Genomic DNA, 11,700 nt, shown 5'->3' with positions numbered 1-11,700 from the left:
ACTGACGTGTGCGAGGCCCTAGAGCGTAACCGGGAGGTCTTCGCTGTGCGACGGAGCCGCTGCCGTAGCTATGTGGGCAGGAGCCCCTAACGGAAATGTACTGTGGGTTAAATGCCGGTTGTTTTTTTCTTTTTCCTGCTGGGGTAGTTACTTTAAGAAACAAGGTAGGTAAAACTGAAACAGTCCCTCTCCTGCATTGCTAACTGGTTGTCGTTGGCGTGGTGATGCGAGGAGGAGTTCCCGCTTACCTCTGATTCCAGAGCTACCCTGGGCAAGCCACTAAGTTAAGCTCAGGTTAAAACCACTAGGTTAAACAATCAGGTTAACTCCTTAGGAAAAAAACCTACGTTTTCTTTGCAGGCTTCTTATTGCCACCACAAGGATAGTTATAGTTTTTGTTGATGTCTTGTTTAATATCTTAATGATTTAAGGCTTTTATTGTTGTTTGTTCTTTTTCCCTTGGAAGGTACTAGCAGAGGAGGAGGAGGAGGAGGAGGATGGGGTACTGCTAACCAGAAATACACTAATGTTATCCAGCCATCTACCTTTAAGTCTAATACATGGGGTGGCAGCAGAGATCACGGAAGAGGATTTTTTGGCTCCTCTGATTTTGGATCATCGGGCGGCAGCAGCAGAAGTGCAGACTTTTCACAGAACAGATTCTCTGCATTAATGAACAGTCAAAATATTGCTGATGGCTATAAAGATGAAGAGGAGAGACTTCTGTAAGTTACAGTCCTGTCTCACTGAAAGCATGTAGAATGAGCAGTCTAAAAGCTCACTGACTTACTAGAGATGATGCAGGGGACACGATCACAAGGAGGAAGCTGGGACATGTAGTGAGAACCGTAGAAAACACTACTTCATTTAGTTCGCGTGAGTTACACTAGCATGGGAAGAAAGCGATCCTTGTTTTGAACCTGGGTTGGGCAGCTAGACAACCGTGCTGTTAGTAAGATGGTATGGTATTTAAGTTGTGGGCAGGGGGATAAGGAAGGAAACAAAGATTTCAGTACTTGAAAATAAGGGGTCAGAGCCCCTTGGACAGCATTTCAATTATTTAAAAAAAAAACAACAAAACTCTTCGAGAAAATGAACTATTTGACTTAGTTTTCCTGACACTTAGGATAACAAATTGTTCTGCCAATAGCAAAACTACTGCAACCTGGTTTCACATGTGTGTATGTTAGAGTCAGCTGAGAGTGACCAGCAGGTTCAAGGCAATTACAAAGCAGGTGACGAGAAGCAACAGGCAGTGTGGTTTCCTGAAGAAGCAAGGTTTTGGAACCACTTTCCATTATTTTTTTTAAGATTACATTAAGAAAAGGCTTAACAGATTATTTATTCAGCTTCTCAAACAAGAGTTTATATTGTGTTACAAACATCTGAAATACTGAGAATCTTTGTTTGTTCCTACGTAGTGATCTGTTTGTCCACTTTAGTTTTTACCCTTTCAATGTTTGTTTACATATGGATTTACTTTTGTTGATGGAGCTATTTCTGTGCTTTTGCAATGTCTGGATTTTTATGCTTTTGATTCTTTTCCAAAAACTTATATGGAACACTCATCTCTTTCTTTTTTTTTCTCTTCCCCCTCCCCCCCCCCCCCCCAATTTTGTTATTTAATATGTGCATGTTCGTTTATATTGTAAAATCGTCTAGTATTGAGATGGTTTTAAATTTTATTATGATCTACAGCTTCAGGGAAAATCCTATGACAGCATCTGCCGCACAAGGATTAGAAAAATACTTTGTGTGTTTTGGGATTATTTTTTTTAAGATCTGGTTTGATTTATTTGCAGTTAGATGATAAAGTGAAATGCTTTGAAGGGACATTTAGGTATCTTGCCAAATAAGTACTTCCCTTGTTCATTCTGACTAGTGTCACAGTTGGTTAATTTTAATGGTAGCAGGTATTCGAATCTGACTTCGGATTCAAACTAGACAGTTGCTTCTGGTGGTTTTGTTTTGACCATATAAGTTCGCCTTCATCTGTGGTTTTATTTTGTTTTGTTTTCTAGTGAATGTGTAGTGAAAGACATGGAAATTTGGGAATCTTCAGGACAATGGATATTTTCATCTTATTCACCGATGAAAGAAAAGCCGAATGTCTCAGGTAGGTAGTGTTTTTAGTGTTGTCACGTATTGCTGCTATTTAGGATGTTTCTTACACTTGTCCACACTGTTGTACCTCTGTGGAACCACTTGCAACGTGATGATTTGCCTTGTGATGCAACAGAAAGGAATATTGGATTATGGCAAATTCCTTTCGGACATTCACATCTTTGAAGCTCTGTAATGAATCCTTTTTGTGTCTCCAACTGTGACTGCCTTATTACAGATAATGTACCAAGGCCCATTTCTTCATAACTATAGAGGGCAATTGGAAGTATTAATACATTTCTTGGAGGTTTTTGATTATTCCTGTCCTTACAGGCTTTCTAGATTTCTCACCAGAGGAGTTGCATCTGGAGTATTATAACTGCAGAGCAAACAATAACATTCAGAACTATGTAAGTATTTAAAAAACATTGACTTATGTGGACACATTTTGGGGTCGGACTTGTTACTCTTCTTCAGGTGGCAACTCTTGACTTATTTAATTACCAAACTCTAGGAGATTATCAGAATGCCAAAATATTTTTAAACTACTGTGCACTGAATAGGATGTAAAAATAACTGCTAGTCTGTATGCTCTACCATAGCTTCCTATTTCTGTCTGAGATCACAGGCTCAAACTGTCAGATCTGAGCTTCTAAAACTGGTGGCCTAGTGTCTTGACACATCAGCTCCTGCAAAAAGTGGTGGCAATAGACTTAGCTAGTCTTAGTTAAATGTATGGTGTTTTCTCAAGCTAGACGCTCCTTGACTTAGTCTTGTCCCTGTTCTTGTGTGTTATTTGTAGAAGTTATTTGAATCCTGTCTCAAAAGTTTAATACTTCATATGCTGTTAGTCATTTTGATTGTTATAGCTGGTTATATAGTGCTTTTACATATCTTTGTTGCAGGGAATTAATGCTGAAAATAGCAGATACTTCTAAAGGACTATATACATTTTGAGAAAAAAAATACATATGTTTTTATATAAATATATCTCAATTAATATGTATTGTTCCTCTCTCATAGTCCTATCAATATCAAGGAAGCTAGCAGAGTTTAATGTTGTGCCAGGAAAGGAATTAGACTGTTGGACAGATGCAAGTACAAACTAATTCAAGTGACATTACACTCTTTCCTCTTCTCCATGGTTCTGTATTATAGAAGGAACTGCAGTTGTCACCACTCTTGCTTCATGTGTTTAGAGTTATGAGAATTGCATTTCAGAGACAGGAGATACTTTTTTTTAAACTTCAATTAAAAAACCTGAAATGATTAAACAATACACTATGCCTGGCTATTAAAAAACAACAAAACAAAACATTTGTGGTCTCACTGAAGCGCTGAGTGCAAGTTCATGAAAGTCTCAGTGTACAGATGATAACTGTGATACAGTTCTGACGTGCGGAAAACAGACTTCTTGACTCCCCTTGTCTCAGTTGTCTCACAAAATATTTAAGTACATGTCTTTTCCAAAGCATGTTTCTATTCTTAAACTGTGTCAAAATCTGAATTTTTCCAGTCTGTTTATAAGAGCTGATACCAAGCAACATGATCTTCCAGCATGTGACTAGACACAAAAGAATTATTGATGTTTGTGATGTAAGACTCTTTTGAAAAATTAAGGAATCTATTTACAAAAAGATCACTTGTTTTACTTGTTAAGGAAAATTCAATTAGGCCAGGCTTCAAATAAGGTATGTTGATAAACTTAAATATAGGAAATTCAGGTTTGAAATTCCTGAAAAGTTATTTAAAGACTTTCCAGTCTCTTGTTTAATACTTTAATCACAGTTATCAAGGACACAGGTACTGTTTATTGCTAGCATATATTCTGTGCTGTAATCTGTTGGATCACGTTTAAGGGGGCTGATTTAAATGACGGAAGTCAGTTTCTGCAAAGCTAAATATTTTAGGATGATACTATTAAAGTGTTCTGAATTATAGTGTTTTGAAAGTGAGCATTCTTTTTTCTGAAAATGTGGGAGAAACTAAGGTAAATCTTAGGACTTCAGCTTAATGAGTGAGCACATAAATTGACAGGCCAGAAATAAAACAAGGATTGAAGAGTTTGTTCTCATATACTTAAAACTTACAGTTTAAGGACAACAGTAAGAGAATTTAAAGGAATTCTGTGTTAATAAACTTCAAGGTGAAGAACTGAAATTTTTGTTCAGGAAAGCAAAAATCTTGTCATGTTGGCTTAATGAAGTTCTTTTCTAATTCTAGAAATCTTCTTTCAGTTTAGTTGTCAGATCACTCTATTTTCATTTTTTTAAGTCTTCACCAATAATAAAAACATGTGTTTCTTTTCCCCCCTTTTAGATAAATTCTGTCCAACAGTTAGCAAAACAATGGAAAAATCGGTTGCTTCAGTTGAAAGCTTTAAATGCATCGACAAAAGCAGCTTTGGTAAGTGTTAATGAAAGGTAAAATGTTTCCATTCCTGATGTCTTTTTTTTTTATTAGTCTTGGGCAAATTTTTCTTAGATGCATATGGTTTTTTTAGACACATCCTGCCAAATTGTTCTGCAAATGCCAACATTAATTTCTGTTACAAAGATTTCTAAGACATGGTAGTTGTAATATGCCACCTTGTTTTTAATGAAGAGAGCTTGCAAATGTTCCACAGAAACTTCAGCTGTTATCAAAGTATTTATCTACACTACTACTACCTTTCTATAAATAGGTGATAGGTATTGCTTTGAAGATTGCACGATACTGTATTTTACAACCAAAAATACATTATCCTTTTAGGGCATCCTTGTTTGCACCTAAATAGCTGAGACATGAAAGTGTTTGATTCTTAGATTCGTTGGCAATTTTATGGTAGATCTATGAACTGTTCCGAAAATCTCAGCTATGATGTGTTATATTCTGGCACCGCAGCCTTGAAAAGCATCTGTTTGGCTGACTGGCAGCATGAAGAACTTGGCAGTTAGAATGCTCCTGGGAACATTAGAGAAAGTGGAAAGGGTGTAAGGAAGAATGACATGAGAGAATAATGACTGCAGTTTGAAAACTGCCCCATTTCTCCATCCGTGTGTTTTTTATAGGTGATAGAAATGTGACTGAATATTCTAGCACTGCCTGAGTCAGGTGAACGTGAAAGTCTCTGAACACAGTTTTGGGTCTTTACATCCACCTTTCTCTGGAATCATGAAATCAGTGAATTGCAGGCGGGTATTATAAAACCCTTCAGTTAACTAAGGAAAGTAGTGACTCAGGATGGTTCCATGTTAGCAAGGCAGCAGCTGGATCCCAGCTTTGGAATACTATCATTGCAAGCCATGTGAAAATAACCATAGCTTAAAGCTGGGATCCAGTCAAGTACATGTATAGTAAGTGGTAAATGTCCACCCCACCTTTTCTTCCACGTGCTGATGTTGACTCTTTCAAGGTATAATCAGCAGACAAGACCAGAATTGTCCTCCAGGCCATCTTAGGATAAATAGAGCATTTTGGTAATGCCAGAATGAGAAATTGATAGATAGCTGGGAGAGAAACTGTTTGGATAAAATTTGAAGATATAAAGGGTAGTTGTTCCTGGGAAGGTGACAAACACTTGAATCTAGATGTGCCAGAAAAGAATGCTTGAGTTAAAGCCAATATTAAATAACCAGGGAGACAGAGTAAGTTGATTTAAGTGGAGTCTGCATGAAGAGCATTAAAGTTTTGGTAATATGATTGCTGAAGGTGAAGAAGTGGGATTTGGGCTTTAGCACAGAAGACTAGATGTGCCAAGGTGAGGGAACAGACTAAGTCAAAGCAGTGACATAGATAGGGTCATAAAGCACTAATTGAAATAGGTAAGAGATGAGAACAAGAGCTGGAAGAGGTGTTCAGGTCATTGACTGCCAGACAAAAATCTGTGAATTGTAATATATTTGTGTTTCTGGAGTGTTTTACAGAGAATAGTGTATAGCCTTAAAGCATTTTGTTAGTAGCTGCAGGAGCATGCAATTGTGATGAGTGATCAGTGTCTAACTTAGTCTAAATTGCATTAAATTGGACTGGGCAGCTATATTTTTGCTTCAAGTATTTGTTGAAAGACATTTCCCTGTTTTGGAATCTAGTTTTCATTTATGTATTTGGAATTTTTTAAGCTATCTGAATTAAAGAACACAGTCACTCAACCATTGCCTTCCTTTGGATTTGGAGGACAGCAGACATCGAGCTTTGGGTTGTCAAGTAAGTTGCTACATTAAGAGCCAACAGTTAAACATTTTCTTGAGTTTTTCTCCTTCTGCATTATTGAAATACAGCAGTGGTTTAGTATCACAGGTGTGCACATTCTAACATTTTTTTATAAATTTTGTAATTGCAGGCTTTCCTGTGAACAGCAGCAGTAACAGTGCTAGCAGTTTCTCCTTTAAAACAAGTTCCACTCTCATCAGTGGATCATCTGGAAACACCCCTGCTTTTGGGAGCTCTTCTGCTGGTTGTAATCCTCCTGCATTTGGTGTGACGTCCTCTCCTAGCGTATCCCACTCTGTTGGTTTTGGCAGCCCGGCAGCTCCATCTGCAGCCTCCTTCTCATTTAAAACTTCTGAAACAACTAGTGGTTTTGGAACTTCTGGGTTTTCGGGGTTTGGCAATTCTTCTGCTGTAAACTCTTCAAGCACCACTCCGCTTGCAGCCTTTGGAGCTTTTAATGCAGCAGTAGCAGCTTCTCCCTCACATTCAAGCAGTACTTTATTTGGACAGACTACCAGTGCCTCTGGACATAACATAACATCAGCGTCTTCTGCAGTCACAAACAATACTACAGCAGAAAAGTTATTTACACCAAAGAGTGAATTATCAGCTGAAGAGTTGAAACAATTTGAAGCAAAAAAGTTTACGATGGGAAAGATTCCTCTTAAGCCACCACCATTAGAACTCTTAAATGTTTAGGACTTTTAAGTTTATTCTGAAATAATATGTTTTTGTAACTTCTCTGATACCTCAAGTACCCGATTTTGTGGTTGAGTAATGAAATAAAATGCTTCTGTTTGAGTTAATTTTTGTTTCACCTCTAAGTCTTCTGCAATAGTAAATTCACAGGTATAAACCTGTGAACATTATATTTTATAACTTCTTGGTTGTTTTGGAATGGACCTTTTAAATCTAAGAAATGAACTAAGGAAAATGAAGTTCCCTTTTATATTCTGTACTGTGAAATTCTGGGCAAAAACTGTATTCAAAAGGCTTTGTCAAAAGTAGGAATGCTTTGGTGAGGTATTCACAACCTACTGTGAGTAGAATGCTAGAAAGAAACAGATGCAGTGCAAGACTGCCTGTTGTTGGACCACCTTGTCTTTTGCCTCTTATTTAAAGGGTTTGTGCAGCCTTTGACAATTGTGTTTGGAGGTAGAGGGCTCCTGTGTGGTCTGTACCTAGCTGCTTGCTTCTGTCACCTCTCCCAGTTGATGCAATTCAGCTTTTTTTAGTTGTTCTGCTTGAGGTCATAATCCATGCATTAATGTAATACATTTGGGGAGGACAGCCTTGAAAGCATTCATCATGAATGAGCTTGTGGTTTGCTATTTTGAGCCCTCTTAGATAAAACTTTGCAAGCAATTGCAAAACTACTTACTACATTTATGTGAATTGATAGAATTTTGTTGTCTGGCTCTCAACACTTGAGTGCATATATTAGCAGTACCTTTTCTGAATTAATGATATTAAGGTGTACATTTTGCCAAGATGCGATAAAGCAGGGGTCAGGAATCTTCTAGAAAAGGTACAAGAGTCAAGTGAAGAGAACATTTGTTTCTGACCAGGCCCTCCCATTAATGGTTTTAAAAATTACAATACCCCATATTTAAGAGGAAAGCAAAAGTTTACTCCAGGATATACATAAATAAATTGTTTGTGTCTTTAACACTTGAAGATAACATTTCAGTTCTTGCTGTGGAAACCCATGGTCCTATTTAAAACTTCACTATAGCTGTGTTTCATGCCAAAGGTCCATAGCACACTGTCTTGCTAAAACTGTGAAGAAATTTAACATTTAGGATGCTAGGCCAGGGGTAGGCACTCTGCAGGCTTAATAGAAACCCAGGTTCCTCAGTCTGTGTGCTCGGTGTAAATGTACCAGAAACTTGCATATGTTATGCTATAGTACTGTGTTGCTTATATGGATTTTTCTGGTGATAGTTTTGTAGATGAAATAAGGCATTTGTGTTTTGTTGTTGTTAATGACCCAGTGCTGGCTTCCTGTAACTCACAAACAAAATACTCTTATGAAGCGTGTTTTTATGAAGGTCTCCAGAGCAGTACTAAGACTTGTACAAATTAAGACATTTACATCTGTCAGGGCTCACTTAGCTCTGGATCGTTTATGCCAGTTACTCAGATTTTGACACAGGAACGGAGGAACATACCAAAATCTGTTATGCCACTGTAGTTGCAGAAATCCCCCATCTCTTGTAAAAAGTTAGTATTTAACAACAAACAAAAACATGTCTGGTTTGTCAGATGAATTCTAGAACTGTCTGAACTCATTCTATTACATGCTATACCCTTTCCTGTATTTCATTTGTGAAGCCTTAGTCATTCTCAAACCCAATTGTATGAGAAAGCTACAAGGTTTTTTTAAAGTTCCTATAATTTATATTATTATTTGTATTAAAGCAAAATTCTAGCATGGCAAGAGTATATTTTGGGGTAAAGGTACAGAATTAAGTCCTGCTGATAACCTTAAGGATCCCATGGCATGTTTTAGAGGACTGTGGATGGTTCTGTCTTACATTTAAAGTAGTAATAGTTTTGAAATCACCTGTGCTTTTTTCCTAGTGCTCATCCTCTTAAATGACTACTTTAACAAACAAAAAAAGAGCAGAACATTCTAAGTCACAGTTAGGATAGGCTACCTCTGACGAATGCCAAAGCTATCTTTACTAAGTTGAAGTGTCTTTATACACAAGGCCACAGCAAGATTTTTGAGCTTCTGTACCTCAGTGCTGCTGCAGTACATAAGAGCTGAAAGCAGCTTGCTCTTGAACTTAAGTGATGAACTAAAACCTTTAGCCTTTCTTAGGGTAGCTCAGCAGGCTGTTGCTGCTAAGCTGTACTAAGAGCTTTCAAGGCTCAAAAGTACGCAAGCACTTTAAGTGGAAGTGCTTTTGCTGGGAAAAAAAAAAAGGCCATGAAAAATCTGAACAATCTACTGTACATACGCAAAAGAACATTGGCTAGATGTTCTTAAACATCGTTCTAACCTACAGGGACCTAAGGGGACAAGGGAATTTTGAAGTCTTAGGTCACCTTGCCCTTAAGAAATGGAAAGGTTAAGGGAAGTATTCCTAATTTAGATGACAATAAATTAAAAACAAACAAACAAAAAAACCCAAAACCAAACAACATGTTTGATCATTTTTTTTTAATAAATGCACTTTGCCAGATCATCTCCTCACTCTCAAAGAAAAATTAAAAAATCGCTATTACAGAGATACTAAGACTTGGTGTTTCATCCCAAATGGGCTTCTGAACATCTAAAAAGATGGCAGAGAGCCATATGATATGATTTAACTAGCAAAAGGCAAGCTGTGTATTTGGCTGCAGAGGCAGAGATAAGGAGAGGATAGAATAGAAAGAAATAGTATTGTGCTAGTGGGCTTACTAAACTGCAGAAAATAAGCAACAATTTGTCAGTAGATCAAAGCAATCTTTCCCAACATTTGCACTGTATTTCTTTTTTTTTTGCTGTTCATCCTGTTCTGCTTTTGGTATACTTAATATCAAAGTTGGTTGCAAGTACAAAGGTGGCTAAATACCATCTTCCTTTTAGGTACAACCCTTTCATTTTTCTTCACTTTTACTTTTTGCAACTGCTTTTTTGTTTGGTATATGGCTCTTCTCCAGAAAGTCATAGTACTGTGGTCTGGCATATAAAAATACATACAGGGTAGCAGCAAACTCACAGATCTCACTTACTGTACCTTGTTTTAGAACAGGAAACATGAGGTGAACATCCAAGCAAAGAGGCATAATATGTCCCGATTAGTAAAAGAACTTGGTCTGTGAAACAGGCTAGAACATTCAAGCTCCACGTGATATTTTCAAGTGCCTCCCTCACTTTGAAATAACAGGATTTATGAGTCACTGAAATTCCTGTGGTGTGGTACAAGCAACTAATTTGAAGAATGATTTGAAGTTTTGGTTTCCAAGAGGTCATGGATTAATCCTCAAACAGCAGCACTTGAGACTGGCTGTATACAGGAGAAAAACCCTCCACTGCCCCAGCAGAGGAAGCAATCCAGCACCTAACAAAGGGAATTTTCTCTGCCCTTTTCCCTCCAGGTGATACTAGCAGCACTGGGAGATCTCAAAATGTGAGCTAGTAGCACGGGGGCAGGGAGTGAGCCTCAGAAAACATTAAAATTTTGTCTTAAGAGTTAAGCGTCATAGTAGCCAAGTGCTCTGTAGTTTCACTGTATGCAGCAGAAAGTGGCAATGTAGCCTTACATTGAATGAAGGAAGATGGACTGCAAATAATCAACTGACTAGATTTAAGCCTTAGAGAATAAAGCTAAGGTCATCAACAACAATAAATCAACAACAGCCAGAAGGATAAGGAAAGAAGAGCTTTCACAAACATGTCTAGGGGAAAAGGAATAAAAAAAGCCTATTAATACAGGAGCACCGAAGTGAGATTGATAACTGAAATGGTGGAAATCTATTTTAAAAAATACTTGAAAAGAGGGAGAGTTGAAAACCAATGAGGATGTAATGCAGTAACTGATAAAAGGCAAGTAAGAAAATATTTGTGAAATATGAGCTTACTGCAGCACAGTGGGAGTCCAGAAAATTTGCTGTACTGGTCAGTAAGGGAATCAGCTAATGGACTTGCCATAGTTCTGGTAATTATCCGGGTAGGCGATAGAGCTCCAGGGATGTGCTAGCAGGCTGGGGAAATAATATATCTTAGCAAGCAAAGGTACTGACTTTGTTGATGGTTACAAATAATTTGAAGAGGTTCTAAAGACACCAGATCTGGCTTTTAGTAAGGTATTTGATACAGGCATTTAAGAAGTGTCAGATGTTTATGTAACAGTGATTAGGGTTAGCGATTAGTCAGAAACATCAACAAGCAAGTGAATGCTTTTTGTTCATAGTCCACCTCCCACGTCCTAACGTAGAGGATAGAGAGAAACTGTAATTTGATATTTACCTGGACAATAGTGGAGGAAGAAAGCCATAGGTTGTATTTAGACAATTTAAAGTAGATGTCTAATTGTATTAGCCAGCAGCTGAAGGAAAAATCTAGACTACTAGTATTCAGAGAGGCAGAGAAAACTGTAGAGTTAAAAGGTACTGATAGTGAGAGATGGAGTCACAGTGGTTTAGATCAGTAAAATGCAGTTTGAGCTGTAGGAATCTCCTACAGCTGCGGTAATGCTGTGCTTGGTTCTGAGCACGCAGCTGCCGGAGAGCTACGTGACGAGTAGAAGAAGATTTAGAGAGCAAGAAAAGCAATTGGAAATGAGAATTTAGGAGGAAACTTAAGAGCTGAATAATTACTGCTTGGTGAAAGCAGAGACAGTGGCATGGAATGACTGTCTTATTGAAAGGGTACCCTCTCAGAAAGGAGGAAATGGGATTTTTTTTAAGGCATCT

General features: G+C 37.7%; 1 protein-coding gene across 1 annotated transcript; it reads left to right on the top strand.

The window, feature by feature from the left end:
* The first annotated feature begins 95 nt into the window (after nucleotides 1-95).
* Nucleotides 96-7,122, top strand: NUPL2 (nucleoporin like 2). Its single transcript, XM_010577659.1, has 7 exons — nucleotides 96-102; nucleotides 467-725; nucleotides 2,022-2,116; nucleotides 2,437-2,513; nucleotides 4,423-4,509; nucleotides 6,204-6,288; nucleotides 6,425-7,122. The coding sequence occupies exons 1-7, from the start codon at nucleotides 96-98 to the stop codon at nucleotides 6,991-6,993; spliced, it is 1,179 nt and encodes a 392-aa protein (XP_010575961.1). The 3' UTR covers nucleotides 6,994-7,122.
* The last annotated feature ends 4,578 nt before the right edge of the window (nucleotides 7,123-11,700 follow it).

This window comes from Haliaeetus leucocephalus, unplaced genomic scaffold (assembly GCF_000737465.1).
Source record: "Haliaeetus leucocephalus isolate CR32 unplaced genomic scaffold, Haliaeetus_leucocephalus-4.0 Scaffold566, whole genome shotgun sequence".
Classification (NCBI taxonomy): Eukaryota; Metazoa; Chordata; class Aves; order Accipitriformes; family Accipitridae; genus Haliaeetus; species Haliaeetus leucocephalus.
The sequence above is the reverse complement of the archived record's forward strand: the minus strand, read 5'-3'. Positions and strand labels throughout refer to the sequence as shown.